Source organism: Nothoprocta perdicaria, unplaced genomic scaffold, assembly GCF_003342845.1.
Source record: "Nothoprocta perdicaria isolate Ctin4 unplaced genomic scaffold, notPer1 scaffold_147, whole genome shotgun sequence".
Taxonomy (NCBI): Eukaryota; Metazoa; Chordata; class Aves; order Tinamiformes; family Tinamidae; genus Nothoprocta; species Nothoprocta perdicaria.
In genome coordinates, this window is record NW_020454616.1 from 1,254,193 (window position 1) to 1,271,245 (window position 17,053).

The following is a 17,053-nucleotide window of genomic DNA, read 5'->3' on the forward strand; positions in this document are numbered from 1 at the left end:
GAATTATTCTCCAGAAGGTTGAAGGTGGCTTTTCAGTTGTGAATGAGAAATTCTTTGTGACATGGTGGTCAGTTTGTTAGCTTTGTACATGGTCTTCATCCTCTCTGCAAAGAGAACAGCTATTCAGTGAACCCCGCTGCTCTAAAACCCTCCTGAAAAGGAACTGTCTCTAGACAGCGACCTTCAACTGAAAGACTTGTCAGTCAAGCAGATCAGACCACATTAGATGAAAGATTCCTTAGAAATCTAGGAGGAAACACTGATCTTTCCGGAGGCTCAGAGTGAGGATAGCCTTCAGGATGAAGGTGCCCTAGTGTGAGCTGCACTCACATGTGCAGGAGAACGTCAGAAAACTGCTCCTTGTGAGGAAAACACAAGAAATGTCACCTTTGGGTGTTGGGGGTTCCCCGAGTCTTGGTGCCCTTTACCCTTCTCACCGTGTCCGGTGGAGCAGGCCTGAACCAAAGTCAGATGAGTGCCTGGGGCTCTCTACTAACTGTGAAGATTAGTGGTCTTTTAATCTGATACTTGGGTTATCTGGCTCATCAGCTCTTAGTGTGAGAGTGGTTAGACTCTGATTTCAGCCCAGACAGGCTGAGCTCTGGGTCTGTTTCCGCAGGGCTGAAATAAATCTGTGCTTGCCCTTGAAAATATCACTGAGAAAGAGAAAACTGTTCGGGCAGGTGTGGGAATGCATGATCAACTCTCACCGAACTCTCTGTCTTCAGGTACTCTCTCTATTGCTTCTATCACTCAGGAAATGCCTACAACTAATGATCATGGACTCTGCTCTACCTGTCAGTGGCTTGTGCCTTCAACTTCCATGATCTTTCTTATGCAAGAGAGTGCCAGGCAAAGTTTACTCCCATTTTCAACTTCAGGAGGTTAAATTTCTTTGTAGAGCAATGCAATAATGCAGAAGTGAATTGGGGTCCGAGACTGTAGATGTTCTTTGCTGAGAGTCTGCCTGAGAGGCTTTTAAGGCCCGTGAGCTCTATTTGGCCTGCCACCATGTGCTGTAACTGTACGTACCTACGAGTCAAGGACAGCCTGAGCAGGATCTTCACTTGTGTCCTGGCTGAAGGCTGCAGCGCCCGCCTGGCTCCCGAGAGGAGGCGACGGTCAGCAGGGCACTCATCTCCGAAGCAGCGGTGGCCGTCGCTCCCTTCCGCCCCCACCCCGAGGGATCAAGGGAGCCTGGGGCCCACCAAAGGGTACAGCTCAAACAGTTCCAAAATCTCCATCGGGGGAGAGAAATCCGAGGCAGTGCTGAGGGGCCTCGTTGGGTTACGCTCCCCCACGGTGCTACTTGTGTTGCAGGAAGAGCCCCGCGCGCCCCGCGATTAATGCTGTCCTCCTCGCAAAGCCCCAGCCCAAAGGCTTGGGGCCCACGCTGTCCTTGGCCGCAAGGCCACCACCGCCACCAAGGAGAGAGGCCCCGAGTGCTCCCTCCCCTCGGCTTCCCGCTCGTGTCTGTGCCCAGCAGCAAGAGCATCCCCGGCACCTGCGCCGGAGCGCTCCTTTCCAGCGGGGAGACCTCCCCGGGGACGCCGGAGGCGGCGAGAGCCGCCGAGCAAGCGAGCGTGCCGCAGGGAGCCGCGCTCGGAGCGCCGCCGCCGCCGCCTCAGTTGAGCACCTTCTCGGAGCAGTGTCCCAGGCGGCCCTCCTCCTGCACGGGCTGCGAGGCGGCAGCGTAGGCGCCGTGCCCCTCAGCACACTTCTCCTTGTAGTGCGGCGCCGTGCCCGCGAACGTCTCGCAGCGGCTCGCGTTCTCCTCCTGCACGGGGCTGCCCACGCTCTCCGGCGCCGCGCCGGCCGCCGGGGCCCCCTCCTGGGAGTTCTGACTAACGTAGACCACTATGATGTCGCCCTTGAAGTTCATTACTTGTCCGCTTGAAATGAATGTGGAGTTACTGTTTCCAGTCACATTTCCTGGGGAAGGGGGAGCAGGGGGAGGAAAGAAGGTACAAGTGATTAATTTTTTCTCCCATGAGATGAACGTTGAGCACAGTGCATTTAAGCCAGGGCGGTATCTTTACTTTTGTTCCATTACTTTGACCCATTACAATCAATGCCTTCCATGGGGCGCTCTCATTATTTCCACCGTGGCCTCCCGAGGACCGAGGCTGTGGGGAATCTGCCTGGAATATTAAGAAAAGTTCTCTCTCTAAATTAGTTAGTTGGTTAAGAAATGGTTATTGTTTCCAATTTTTACATATACATATATGGGTTTTGTTTCTTTGTTTTTGGGTTTTCTTTTTTTTTTTTTACAGTCCCAGATACCATATTCTTTCCCTCCACCCACCCTGGTAAACAATTGACCCTATCATGGCACATAGATAGCAGGTTAATTGAATAAATATTGAAAGATTTGAAATATTAATGTCAGGGCATACTGTCACAGAGTCCAAGTAACACAGAGCTTAGAATATTATCTGCCCTTGTCCTGATCCTCCAATTACATAAATTCCAATAGTCACCTCATGGATTTATCTGGGTATATGTTGGCTGCAGGGAAGAATAAAAGTCTCTGTCGTAGTGGGTGACCTAAGTGAGTTACAACACACACACTCCTCTCAGGGTGCCTGCTGGCCTCTAGAGAACGTGCAGCATCAGTTCAATCCTTCTGCCAGTGAAGGACTGAGTCACTGAATTCAGTGACAGCACGATCAGGCTCTGGGAGGGCTATAAACTTCCATTACAGTGGAAGGAAAATGCCTGGGAAGAGCAAACTTATCCCTAAGTTCAAAGAAACTAACCAAAGCAGACAAGATGTAATGAAACCAAAGCTTGAGCTCCATGCTCCTGGCCATGCACACTGTTCCTTAGAAGTGTTTTTCCTACTGTCTTTCCCATTACTTGTGGATTTATCTTAAACAATCCAGAAATTCTGCGCGTTTTCTCCACACTTTCCTCCCCGCTGAAGACACTGGCACTTCCACTGCAGCTAAGCACAGCCCTGCCCCATGATGCTTACACACCAGGACTGGCTTCCAGCACTGGCAAGTACTGCTGTGCTCATAACTTAGTCTTGGTAGGTCTTACACATCTCTCTGATAGGCCCCCTCAAGCAACTGTATTTACTTTAGCTAAGCCACTCCGTCGGCAGATCTGTTTAGAGCAGATTAGCACGAGGTGTGTGTTCTCTGCAGGGTTTTTGTCTTGCCAGCTGTTCCCCCTCTATTCAGTGCAGTTGGTTGCTATCAACACGATGCTCTGTTACACACAAGCAGGGTTCTGAATAACCCTGTCTTTGCCTTTACACAGATTGCTTACCGCTCGCTCCAGTGCTCTGTAGGAGATCAGGAATTTAGAAGTCTACGTGATGATGAAGGGAAAAAGGGGGTTAACACATTTAGAGTGCTCAATTGAATGTGGTCTGTAAGTCTGCATTGCCAGATGAGGACACCATGCTGAAAGAGGATAGCACTGGAAACACAAAGGCACGGAAAGTGGCACCAGAACTGCCAGGGCAGCACTCAGAGATGTGCTTCCAACCCCAACATACACGGAGCACCTTCAGAAGACAAGTGCAAGGAGCTTTTGATCTCTTCAGAGCTCCTGCTGGTATCAATTACAAAGCTAGACTAATTTCTGTGGCAATTACTCACTAAGGACTGGAGCAGCACAGAGGATGATTAATTTTGTGGGAGTCCTCTAATAGCATTTGAACAGTGAGAGCTGCTGAACGGAGCTGCTGTATGGAGCTGCTTTGGGATTCCGAGGTGGAAGGCTCTGTAAAACCATCCCTATCCACGAGTCACCCAAATCTTCCTGGGCTCATGCTTAAAGTTAGTGTCGGACTCAGGACTCGGGGCGGCACCAACCAGGTCTTCATGTTGAGACTGCTCCCGAGCTTGGAGGGATTTGAAAGGCTGCTTGAAGGCTTAGACCCCTCTCTGATGACAACCCCTGTAAGTGGTTCCTGTCCAGAGGGTTGCCTTGATATTGTAGGATTGGGTCTTAACAGCAGCAGGGTCTGCAGTTTCTGCTCTCATTTTGAGTTAAGGAATTTAAAAGAAAAATCACGACATTCCTCAGTGCCTCTCCTCCTTCCCTCTGGCGCGCTCAGGAGGGAGCAGCTTGCTAAGGCCCAGCTTGGGCCCGGCAGCACCAAACACCCCGCCAGCAAGTCCCACTTAGGACAGAGTCACTTGGGGGGCCCTGGAGGGGCCGTGGGGGGCTCCCGCTCCCTCAGCAGCCCGGCTGAGCCGGGCCTAGCGGCGCTGCACATGTGCCCGCAGCGCGCCAGGTGGCACTGCAGCCTGAACCAACCCCAAGGCACCACCGTGAGACCGGCGTCCCACGGGAAGAATTACGGAGCGCGTCGCAGCTTGTCCACCTTCCAGCTTGTCACTCAACCCCAAACCTTCCTGTTTGCCCTGCGTGTATCCTCTTCCCCTCTGTGCTGGATTTGAAAAGAAAGGCAGCACCTCTCCAGCGCCAGACACGGCTCGACTTTCAGTAGGGCCCCAGGGTCGTCGTCCATAAAAGACTATGTTTATTTTTCACTCTGTTTAATTCTTATCGGGCAGTAAATCTGTTTCAAGATTTCAGAAAACTGAAGCAGTAGAAAGGGTACCAGCTCTTAGAGAGATTAATACTCCAGCACTTCCAGATTCCTGCTTGACACGTATGTCCAGAAGGGAAAGGCCCGTGTCGCTTTGGGGCTTTGGCAAATCAACGAAACCACCTCTGGGACAAACTTTAAGGAAGGGCAGCTGCCGATGACTGCTGTGGGCATTACAGTAAGACTTAGGTATCCCAAGCAAAACTCAGGTCCCGTGTTGCTCGTCACTGCACAGATACAAATTCAAACAGTCTCTCTCTTTCAGAGATTATAATCTAAAATGACGAATAACGCACGACAAGAGGTCTATGCTGAAGAAAAGTCTGCGGGAGGAGGGTTTCATTCAGAAAGTGCTCATAACTTCCCTTCTGCTGGTTTTGCTTCAGTCTTTATTTATTTATTTATTTTGACTATTTAAGTATATTTGCCCCGTAACTGTGCTTCAGAGCTGTTAAGGGGATAGAGCACTTGTGTGTGGAGAAACAAGGCAGGTATGAAATTGCTTTTAGTTGAATGCTGCTATAATAACAAATGAAAGCAATGAGAAAGTGCTGAAAACCAATAACTGGACGCAATGTCTTAGACCAACCATGGCCAAACTAGACCATCAGTGACCACTGCATGATTCTAGCTGCACTTGTACCTAGTAATGAGGACAACAAAGCACATGCAGCGCGTCGAGTGGAAGAACATCCATCTGAGCCCCCCTTCTCAGCTCTGCCTTTACACCACTGTCCCCTCTCCCAACTCCTCTCTCATACACACCAAATGCTGCCAAGAAAACACTCCACTAACTGTTGCCTGGCCTCTGCAGTCACCAGAGATCACTGGTCCAGCCAGAAGATGGATCTTGCATTGCTGGTTGGATCGTGACAGGATGATGTTTGCTCATGGTGCTCATACTGTTTGCAGAATTCACTGCAGAACAAATGCCCCTGCTATTTCATCCTCATCTTTCCAATACGTTTCAAGGCATCATTTTATTCTTAACTCCTCTAAAACGGACTCTCTGAGTAATACTGACCTAGCACAGAGAATAATCCTATATGACTGTACGTAGGTCAAGCCTACTGGGCTTACCAGATGCAGGTGGAAGGTCTGAAGTGCTGCTGCTCGTCCCTGAAGTGCTTCTTGTGCGCTGGGACTTGGCGTCGGTACCTTCAGACGAGGCGTCTTCCACAGCACGGTCGCTTGCTAGGGTGCTCTGACCAGCAGAGAGAACATGCAAGCCACAAGTGCACTGTGCATGGGAGCCCGTCTCTGGGGAGCTGGGGGCACCGTCGGCGGCTGCACCGTAGGGTTGGCTCCTCTTCCTCGGAGACCCCCTGTATGAAACGCCGCACCTCACGCAGACCTTCTCGGCGTACTGGTGCGCTGCGAGGCCATCTGTGTCCTTGGTGTCCGCTTCCTTTGGGCAGCTGGGGGCCTGCACGCAGGATTTCTGAAGGTATTTGTCCACAGCAGCACGTGGGCTGTCTGTTTTGGAGGAAGGGTTGAGGCCTTGAGCCGCTGATACGTCCTCTGTGCTCCCAACCCCTGAAAAGCACTGATTTAAGCTGTCGTTCTCCCCTATCTCCACTGGTTCTGAAAACGTTGACACAGTTTTACTGTCAGGCTGACTCAGTAAAGATAAATAATCAGCCGTGTTGAGATCTTTATCTGTGTACTCATCTTCCATGGGGACTGGTGGGAAATGGTCATCACCAGTCTCGGATACCACAGAAAACTCTTGGAGGTTCCCAGCCACCCCGCACGGAGCTGTCCTGGGGCTGCTGTTCATGCACAGAAGGTGAGTGCTAGTGCAGCACGTGTTTCCATGGGGAGAATAAGCATCAGGAGCCAGGAGGCACATTCCTTCCGAAATGTGGGGAGCAGCAGCGTTGGTTACGCCTGTGTCTACAAACACATCTCTGGGGGGCTCCTAAATGAAGTCCGAAAGAAAAATGTATTTAATAAATAAATCAGGAGAAGGTTATTTTCTAAACAAAGATGAAACAGGCAGATGGTAACTACTCCTTGATGTGGAGCTGCTGAGCTTGAGCAGCACCAGCTGTGTTTGAGGACTGAAGTGTAATTCTATCCTGTTGCAAAACTGTGACCAGGGGTGCTGGTATCCCCCCGGCCACAGGGGTATCTTGATAAAAATGTGTTGGCCTGGGAGACCACAACATTTAATTTTGAGAGGAGGCTATTGTTAGTTCTTAAAAAGGCCCTTAAAGTCAATAAATCCATTAGAGTCACTGCTTTCTGCTGCTCCTTGTGAACCATCAATAAAACACCACAGAGCTCTCATTTGTTAGAGGCTTGTGAGCACCCTGAATTAGCTGTGGCTGAAGGGCCATAGACCTGCCAAGGACTTACTGAGAGCAGAAACCTTAGTGCTGCTAATGCTATATGCAGAAGAAAAACTGGAGTGTTTTGGATGGCCCACGACAAGCTAGGGAAAAAAGAAAACAAAAAGCTCACACAGGCAAGGTTGCTTTAGCCCAGAGTAAGTTAGGACAACAAATACAAAAGCCCGTTTGTCAGTACTGTTCAAAGTGAAGCTACATGTTTGGTTGTGGCTCCACAAAAGTGCTGGAAAACACTGGGGGCAGCAGTTCAAGAGTTCACTTTGGTACCTGCAAGCCAGTCTGCAATGACGGGAATTGCTACCTCCGTTTCATTTTTAGCATCTGCTCAGCTCTTGCAGGCTGGAGGGGAGCCTGTAAATGCTGCCGGCCACTAAGTGCTGCTGCTCCTCGCTCCTCCGTCCCTGAGGTCTGAGCTGCTGCTCGTGCAGGAGGTGGCACAAACACTCGGGAGACAAAAGAGGAACTTCCCTCTTAAGAAGTTTCCTTTGTAGTAGTGGGATTTGGGGTTGCAGCCACTAAGACAGAGCTCCTGGCCCGGCCTGGTGCTGAAAGCATCTGGGACGTGGGACACCAAAGTCCATGTCCCTTGTGGGAAAGAGGCAGTGCACAGGAGCCTCAGTCTTCGTCCCAGTGTTTCAGCTATGGGATGTGGGAGTGCTCTGGAGCAAAACCTTTTTAAAGGTCTTGGTGGCTTTCTACCATATTTGAATGGACAACAAAGATTTCTGCAGGCACTGGAATTAGTGGGTGTCAGGGATATTATCTTTAACTAATGGCTCTGTGCTGGATGCCTTGTGTGCCTGGTGTTTTTGGCTTTGCCCCCAGTTTGGATTTCTCTGGTATGTAAAGAGGTGCAAACTCCCACTGAAGTTTTTCCAGGTCTCTGGATTTACAACAGCTCTCTCCTAGGTACAGTCTCAGATGGCCAGCATCTGAACACCATCAGAAAGTGCCGAACTTTCTCCTCTTACAAATGTTTAAGCTTCACAGAGACTCTTAAAACTGGCTGAAACCAGAGAGGTGGTTCAGAAGCTAGAGAGGCTATTGGACATTTCATAAGCCTCACATTCACACAGAACCAGACTAAAAAAGCCAAACTTGTGAGGGTTTATTTTTTGAGAAACAGAAAACTTGTTTTCCAGCCAAAAGTTAATGTGGAGGCTACTGCCAAGGCAGTGCCAGGAATATAATAAAGAAAAAAACATAAACCAGAAATTTTTAACGCTCTGGACTTTACCGTTGTTCCCTTTATCTGGCTGCACACTTCGTTGGCCCAGTTCTGTAGATCCGCTGTAGGGAAGATAAAACAATAGCTGTTTTATGTACATATAATGTATAGCAGGCAGTAAAAGTAGCCACAGACCTAAACACATACATAGTTATTCACAATCCGTAATACCATATTAAACATAAACCATGCAGGCTGTGTTTACGCGCTGTTCAGACGTCCCAGCAGCTGTCTAGCCGAGGATGCGCTGTAACTGGAATAAGGATATATTCTGGTGGAACAAATGTTTCCAAGCTCCCAAAATAGATCACAGTTCAACTGTGTTCCACATCAAATGGGGTTTCTTTCCTGGTCATATGTCACCACGCTATGACTGGCCCGCTCCCGACCCAGCTAGGGCCGGAGAGTCTATTTCAAGAGGAGTCACATGAAAAGCCCAGAGCCCATCCTGGGAGAGCAGCGAGGAGCCTGCAGGGAAGAGAGCAAGGAGCGGGAAGTGCTGGAGCGCAGGATCCTGCCTCCACGGGAAGCGCTTCATTGGGAGCCTCACCTAATCAGAGCATCTCCCAGGGGAGAGCCGGGGCACCAGCTGTGCCCTGCAGCAAACACTGCTGCTTATCAGACACCTTCTTCTCATTTTATAAATATATTCACTTTCTGGAGATTCTGAAGGGCTTGGGGCCTGTGTTCATTATAACCCTGTGCTGGTTTTGTATGTGTGCACATAGACCCACTGCTTGGAGCCGCTGCCAGTTCCCAGTCTGTTCCTCTGATGCAGGGGGGTTGGACTAGGTGGTCTCTAGAGGTCCCTTCCAACCTTAAGGATTCTATGATTCTATGTAAAGTCTGCATATTTACCAGCAGCTCGGGAGCAGGCAGGGCTTCTTCCCGAGCCCGCGGATCCCTGGGGCTCTACTCAGCAGGATTCACCACCCAAAGGTGATGAAACACACTCACGGCAGGGCAGCAGGGCAAGAGAAGTGTCCAGCACAGAGCATTCCCCCGAAACCTGCTCTGCATCCCAAGTATTTGGTTTGCAAGGAGAGTCACCATTTCCTCCAGCCCATCCCAGGAATTCCAGATTTAGCACAACCCATGTTTAGTGTGGCAGAGGCAGCCCACTTCTGAAAGGCAGGCCAGAGCTTACTTTACAAGACAGCGCTGCTCTCTTCCCTTCCACAGCTCCCAAAACATTTCATAAATTCCTAGGGCTTGCGGAAGGAGAGGAGGTAAAAAATACATTAGGGAAAGCTTTCCATGTTTAGAAGAAGAAAATAAAAAATAAAGAGAACCATAAGAATATGCCCTTGACTATGAAGTCCCAGGGTTTAAAATGGCACTGAGTTACTGTTCTGAGTATTTTCCTCATGTTCAAAATATATTGAATAAATAGGTATATATAACCCCAGTGATATCTAGTGTGTTATTCTAGTATTTTTGTGGGTTTTTTTCCCCTAGTATTTTTCAATTTTTCCATTTTTCTCTTTCTTCTCTTCCTCCTGGAATGTATTTTTGTGTTTTCACTGTTTCTTCTATTCCTTGTGGTGTTTCTGCAGTAGCTCATCAGAGCTTCAGCTGAGAACACTGGCTCCATCCCATTTGCAAATACACATCAGGCTGCTGTCTTGAGGTCTGTATTTTAACCCAACTCCATGCAGGTTTCAGAGGAGGAGGGGAAGCAGGGAAAAGGATGTAGGAGGTGGTGAAAGACCTGCAAGTCTTTGCTGTGCCCCAACACTGGCCCTCCTAAACCTACGGTCACCTCGTTATGTTGGATGCTAGAGGACACCAGAACTCCCACCAGGAGTGGGAAGCCTGGCTTTGCACTAGTAAAACCACATCCATGCAGACAGACATACGGACAGCACAGGCCAGGGCATCTGAGTTTCTCCACTTGGTGGTTACCCGTGAAATCAGAGCCATGTAGCTGTCACATTCAAAAATACCATTAGCTGTAACGTACCTGTGAGCTTTTTCCCCTTGTTCTTGTAGTATATGATGAAGACGACAATGCCAATTAGTGCCACAAAAAACAAGATGACAATCAACACGTACAAGATCCTGTTTGTTCCTGTAGGGTGCAAAAAAAAAAGATAGTACTGTCAACAGGCAACTTATACTCAGCAGTGCTACAATCCTAGTTTATTTTATCTGCTTTTCCATATTTTTTCCACAGAGCCTTTTTTCTTCCTGTTGGATTTTAGATTTCTATAACAAGGACAACAGCTTGGGCACTGGTAAAGCTCCGTGATGAGCAGCCTTACTAAAAGCACCATGTTGCAGAGATATCAATGTAAAAAACAACCTCGGTGCCTTAGAGAGGTGTGAGGCAGCGAGGCTCCTCCAGAAGACCCCCACAAGCTGCCAGCCCACGGGCTCTGCTTGCTCTGCCTCAGGAGGGGATGGATGTGCAGCCCAGGGGCACTATACACTGCAGGCAGCAGAGTCTGGCTTTCGTCTCACACTGTGGAGAGCTGTGGTGTGCTCGGCAAGCAGCCTCCATGGCAGCATTTCCGTGATGGAGAGAGAAAAGGGCCACGGGCAGGAAGAGACCTGCATTTGGCTGAGGCTGTGTCTGTTGCTATAAAAGACACATGGAGAGAAGCTGGTAGCTTTTCCTTAGATAATGTGTGTATGGAAATTAGCAGGCTGGAAGATGAGAGAGCAGTAAATGTGGTGCAGATCATGGGTATATTACAGTAATGCTGCTCACCACGTACTGCTGCTCTCATACCAGTGAGATGTATAAAGATGTATAAAGATCTATAAAGCACTACTTAGCATACGGGGCATGGCCTCTAGAGCAGCTGGGTTTAAAGTCATCTTTAAAGGCTGAATTTGCTGAGGAGCTCTGCCTTGGGCTACTGCTGCTCCCCAGAGTTGTCCGCGTGGCGAATGGAGTGCACAAAATCCAGAGTAAACACGTAGGTACTTTGTAGGGAGTAACCTCTAGGAGGACAAATACCATCTTCTGGCTGCTCGGGCATCTTCCGTTCTGCGCAGACTGCATCTGACTTGTCACTCCCAGGGACCGTTTCTGCCATTCCCAGAGCTGTACAGCTAGAAAAGAAAGACAGAGATGCTACATACTCAAGCGAGGGGCTCTTGCTTTGCCACCCCACAGCAGGATTCAAGCCCCAATCTGAGAATACCTTTCTTATGTGCCACAAACCGAGATGTTCTGTGCACCCGCAGACACACTGAAACACCCCCTGGAAGTGGCTTTTGATCCAGCTTCCCCGCACCTTGCACCTCTCACGATCCTTATACAGGGTACAGGGACTTACTTGGTCCAGGACTTGCACCCCTCGGTGGCTGAAGCAACCTTTGAGAAGTAGCCCGTGGGACAGGGCGCACACAGCGTATCCTTGTCCTGTTGCACTGCGTGTGGCAAAGGAAGGAGAAGAATGGCAGAGCGGAGCTTTCGTGAGCTGACTGCAACACGGAGCTGATTGGGCTCCCCCATCCTCCCACAGCCCTTCCCAAAGCTTCCCTGGTGAGAGAAGGATCTAAAATTATAGTAGGGCAGCAATGTCAGCTACAGGTAATCAGGAAAAAGAGGTAAGACTAGCATATTTCTGAGACTAGCATATTTCTCCACCTGATCAAAATGGGAAATGACCAGAAGTCATTTTCAGTTATTGGAAAATTATATACAGCTGTTACATCCTTGCACTTTCATTAACTGCTTGTGTTGATGCTATTCCACCAGTGGTGACTAAGTGGCACTATCAAAGGCATGAAGCAAACAAAGCTCTGTGCCAGGATTTGCCAGCCTGGTGAGCACCAAACTGTGCTCCAGGCCCGTTTCATTCCTGTTGCACCATTAAGTGCTGTTTTGTGGTGTTCTTTGTACTTGGAACAGCTCACTTTATCTTCCCGGTGTTCATTACAACTCTGAATTTAACCATCTCTATTTTCCACCCACAAAACACCTCCATTTTGCTTGCAATGAAGCCCAGAACTAAATTAAATGTCTGCAATAAATCCTTGTGTTACAAGTCATATAAAATAAAGACTTCCACTATGTGAAAGGTGTTCATCATTTTTAACTCACTTATAGTGTTATAAAACGTGGCAAAGAATAGTCAGTGAGTAGAAACTGATTCCAGAGATCCCAGCAAGGATGCCCAGTGGACCACTTAGCTCTGAGTGCTGCAGAAATGCACATCCAAGTGACTGCTGAGCCAAGTACCTCTGCAAACATGAGGAATGCACTGCAGCCCTTTTGGCTATGGCCATGCGAAGCCTTGCAGTGTCCCCTCGTTCCAGATACCATGTGAATGACAGAGGCTCAAGCCCCTTACTGAAAGTGGCCCTCAAAATGCAAGTAGTCCAGAGGAGTTACATGCAGTAGCAATGCTAATCAGACTTCTGTTCTAATCTTCTGTTCACAGGGGACAGAAAGCCTAAGATACCCTCTCTTCAGTATCAGGACCCACATCACAGAATCACAGAATCATTAGGGTTGGAAAAGACCTTCAAGGTCATCGAGCCCAACGCTGAGTCCCTCAACACCCTTCCTGCTGCACCATGTCCCTTGGTGCCTCATCTACCCATTTCTCGAACCCTGCCAGGGACAGCGAGACCACCACTTCCCCGGGCAGCCTCTTCCAATGCTCCCCACTCTTCCCATGTAGAAATTCTTCCTAAGATGTAACCCGAAGCTCCCCTGCTGACCTCCCCTCCAGGCCTGACGTGGACATCTCCCTCTGTCCCGGCCCCGCTGTCTTACCAGGATGCTTGACTCCGAAGCCCGGGGCACACACGGTGTTTCGCTGGCAGCAGTCGCAGTCGTCGCTCCAGTGGTAGCCCGCCGTGCAGGCACACTGCCGCTGGAACGTGCTGTTCCCCGGATGCACCTCCTGCAGGGCCTTCCCTAGGACACAAAGCACCTGGGAGTGAAAACCTCTCCGATATGAAGCCGCAAATTCATAAACCACCTGCTCCACCTATTTGTTTCTCTTGAATGCCACAGGCAGAACCATTCTGGCCGGAGGAAACGGTGTCATTGGAGACCCCTGATTAGCACAGGACACCTCACTGATTGAACCCCTGAGCAAGACTTTTCCTTGCAGCTCCTGCAGAAAATAAAAGGAGCTTCTGCAAGTTTGAAGCTACCATGCTAGGAGATGTGAGTGCATAATAAGCTGGGCAAAAGAGACAACCTTTAAAATACAGCTCACAGGGATCAATGGCCGAAGTGAAGGTAATGAGCAGTAAGGAGACTATAGTGGAGCACAGAAGAACTGAAACTCCGTGGTGTCTGGGGACCTCAGTGTCTTTTAGGTTCTTCTGCAAGCCCAACCTCCATTATCGTGTTCCTGAACAAAGCATCATGTCCAGATCCACGTGCCCATGCTGACACTTCCCGAGTTCAGATCCAAAGGTTCCTCAGCTCACCTTGATCACATATTTTATGTAGCAAGCATTTGTCTTCTTCATTCCAGACATCCATGTACTCATTTGGGCCACAGGGCTGGCACACGCTATCAGAAGTACCAGTGCACTTGGCAGACATGTATTTCCCTGTGAAGATGAGAAGGGAAAGGAGGTTGTTTGCAAGTTGCACATCAGCTGTTGAAGGAGCTGAGACAAAACACAGGCCAAGCTAACGCTGCTATAGTCTTGGGGGATGATCATGTCTGTGCCACCCTTTCAGTTCCCTGGCCCAGCCCCAACTTATTGAAATACCCATGGGACTTACGGCGTAGGAACCAGCTTGCTTATGTGCGTGAAAATTAAGCTACCTCCTGACTCCAGCAGGATTAAATGCTCTCCCAACAAAACAGCATGGCTTTTGCTGGGATGACTAGACTACTCCTGCACAAACAACAGGTATTCGAACACCTGAAATGAGGCACCCGATTGTTAGGGTACGTGCAGGAAAGGTGCATGGAGTGGCAGGGGTAGCCGCTTCCGAGGAGTTTTCCGAGGAGTTTTCCGTCCCGCCATGTCCCGTACCTGGCTCACACTTCCCGCAGCAGCGTCCCGCGTGCTCATAGTGTCGCTCGCTCTCGCACGGCGGCGTGACCTGTCGTGACAGCTGCGGGGAGAAGGCGAGGAAGGACGTGAGCACCAAGGCGCCTCGGGCCTCCCACCTACCCTCCCTCCCACAGCTCTGCCGGGGGGCTCCGAGAGGCTTCTCCCCTGCAGCATTTTGGACAGCCAAGCAGTAAAACATTACTCCGTGATCGTGACTTCAAAGGCTCCTTGCAGGCAAATTAATAACACGTAATTGATGCTGTGCACACAGGGGCTTGGAATACAGCCAAGCGATAAACAAATAAATAACCCATCTGGTAAATTGTCGTGAACTTTTGGCCTGCAGTATAACCCCTGTGTACAGTACTGTATTGTTTGAAACATCTGACTTCAAAACATTAATAAGAAATTTGGCAAGCAGACACTTCCATAGTCTACTCCAGAGAGATGACCTCAGCCCAAGACCTGAACCACTGACAGTTTTAAAGCGTTAACAGTCGGCAAACTAGTAAAGGTGAACAAGTGAACGATTTATATCCTGAAAAAAAGAAGTTCCCAGCTTCCCCCTGGGATACACAACACTCCTCTCTGTAGCCCCAGAAAATATTGGCCTTCACTTTTATGACTTTTTTATGGCTCCTATTGTGTCCTGCAGCACCAGCCCCATGGAACTGAGGCAGCCAGCCACTGACATGACACAAATCAAGTCAACACCCTTTGTTTTCTTAGAAAAACAGATCAAAACAAAAACAACCCCTTCCCTCACCGAAGCAGCCAAAACTGGCACACCAGAGGACACCTGCCCAGGGTGCTGCAGTGTTTCATGCAGCTCTTACCTGCCCCTCGGCTCGCCTGGGTGGCCAGGCCTCGCTCCCGGCCCCACACTGCCCCTGCTCCAGGCAAAACCACCACCCCACGGCCACCTCTGGCTCCCATTCCTCACGGGACACGTAGGATAAGCCCAAATCCAGCCCTCAGCAAGCAACGCTTCACTGAAACGGGATACAGCTGAAATATCATTCACAGGATACCTCTGATTTGGAAAAGGAAGATGCCTTCAAACTTCTGCTGATGGTTAGAAGGAGCTTTCACTATCCAACAGTGCTGTGCAAGTGAGGGAAAAACTGATAGTGGTTTCTAATCCCCTACACCTCTCCTCTTTTCCTCCTTTGCCAGGTCCATCAAAAGCAATCGCATTATATTCTCTTCCCCTAAGCACCTTGTCCTTGCTGGAAAGGGTCTTATAACTTAAAAATTGCTTATAACTTAAAAATGACCAAAGAGGTTGGAATATTTTCTCAAATCACCTCCTTTTGGTCTGGAGTTTGCATACACAGTGCAGCAGTGTTAAAACTGCACTAGCTGAGTCTGAAATAAAGTGATTAAGAGTGACTAAGATTAGAGGTCTTCTTATCAGAGGCCTTTTCTTTTAGGTTATGTTTGCAGATTATAAGCACTTTATAACCATTTTTTTTTTTTATCATGACAACAACCCCAGGGCAAATTTGAGTCCAGTCTTCTGAGAATACTTCTGCTCTCTCAGTATTCCCTTGTGTCTCTCACTGTGTTAATCAGCAGTATCTTTCTTGTGCTTGCATGATGAGGGATTTGGAGCAAAACCTGCTGGCTGTGTTTGCCCCGCCCCTCACACTTGGAACGGGAGCGGGATTCCCAGCAAGGACGACGGAGCACGTGGATACCTGTGAAAGGCCTGGCTCTCGGCCGGCACGTGCACTACCTGCACCGCGCTGCTCCCGACCAGCAGCAGGGCTGGCAAGGCCGGAGGCCGCAGGGAAGGGGCAGGGCAGGCCAGAGACCCACTCCTGCCCCACAGCCACCCGAGGGAGACGAGCGACGGGCCAGGTCACTCGCTTTAATAGCTGAGCGTTCTCCTCTTCCTCGTTCTGGCCCAGTTTGAAAGTTCCTCTTTAGAAAAAGAAAAAGCAAAAAAAGACTTAAAAAATTATTGACGTGTCACACCAGGGCAGTCGTCCTTTTTAAGGAAGGACATGCATTGTGAAGGGGGTGACTGTTTCAGCACGTCCATGGCTGCTGCCGCGTCCATCCACGCGCCGCGCCAAGCAGCGCCACCGTCTGCCACCGCGTCCCGCTCCTCTGGAGACTAGAGCTGTTTACAGAGCTGTGCCATTCCCTTCTGGGATTTGCGTTGGATGAAACTGGTGGCCGGTTGCTCCTCCCAAAAGTGAGAAATTTCAGCCTGGGGTGGACTAGTTGGATGGACTAGGGAGCCGACCCAGGGAGCCTGGGGCCGCTTCCCACAGCGCCATGCAAGTCGAGGGGTCCGTGTGTAACCATCTGCCGGAGGACTGCAGCTCAGCCTATAAACAAGGTTTTAGTTCCAGCGGGTAGCACGGAGCCCTACACACGGCTCGCGGTGGCACCATGGCTTGGTGCTTCACCATCACCATCACCAACGTACTCCTCTCCACGGCGTCCTTCTGAGATAGGGAAGTGCGAGTCATTTCACAGATGAGGAACTCACGCTCAAGAGACTGACTAACTCTACTAAGGTAACAGGAAATCAGTGGCAAAGCAGGAAACAAAACCATGTCTCCAAAGCCTCAAGTTAGCATTTTAACCTCTGGAACATCCTTCCTCCCGTCGAGGGCCGGTGCGTAGGTCAGAGCAGCTCTGACCTCACCGAGCTGCGGTCTGGCAGGAGCAGGGCTCACACGTCCCGCTGGAGGTGCCAGGGAAAGCAAAGGTGGTGGGCTCATCCAAAGCAAAGAACAACGCGGAGGGAAAGAAAGAGAGAGAGAGAGAGAGAGAGAGAGAGAGAGAGAGAATGAGAGAGAGAGGGAGGGAGAGAGAGAGAAAGAGAGAGAGAAAGAGAGAGAGAAGGAAGGAAGGAAGGAAGGAAGGAAGGAAGGAAGGAAGGAAGGAAGGAAGGAAGGA

The 17,053-nt window shown here is 49.7% G+C and overlaps 1 protein-coding gene across 1 annotated transcript in view; it reads right to left on the minus strand.

Moving 5' to 3' along the window:
* Positions 1-1,624: 1,624 nt before the first annotated feature.
* The window catches only part of TNFRSF11A (TNF receptor superfamily member 11a), a 26,239-nt gene continuing 10,810 nt past the window's right edge, over positions 1,625-17,053 (minus strand). The window contains exons 2-10 of the mRNA XM_026034564.1: positions 14,117-14,198; positions 13,556-13,681; positions 12,888-13,031; positions 11,440-11,533; positions 11,118-11,212; positions 10,116-10,223; positions 8,162-8,214; positions 5,651-6,491; positions 1,625-1,932 (exon numbers count right to left, since the gene is read on the minus strand). Of these exons, the coding sequence (XP_025890349.1) occupies positions 1,625-1,932; positions 5,651-6,491; positions 8,162-8,214; positions 10,116-10,223; positions 11,118-11,212; positions 11,440-11,533; positions 12,888-13,031; positions 13,556-13,681; positions 14,117-14,198 (1,851 nt within the window). The remainder of the gene's footprint in view (positions 1,933-5,650; positions 6,492-8,161; positions 8,215-10,115; positions 10,224-11,117; positions 11,213-11,439; positions 11,534-12,887; positions 13,032-13,555; positions 13,682-14,116; positions 14,199-17,053) is intronic.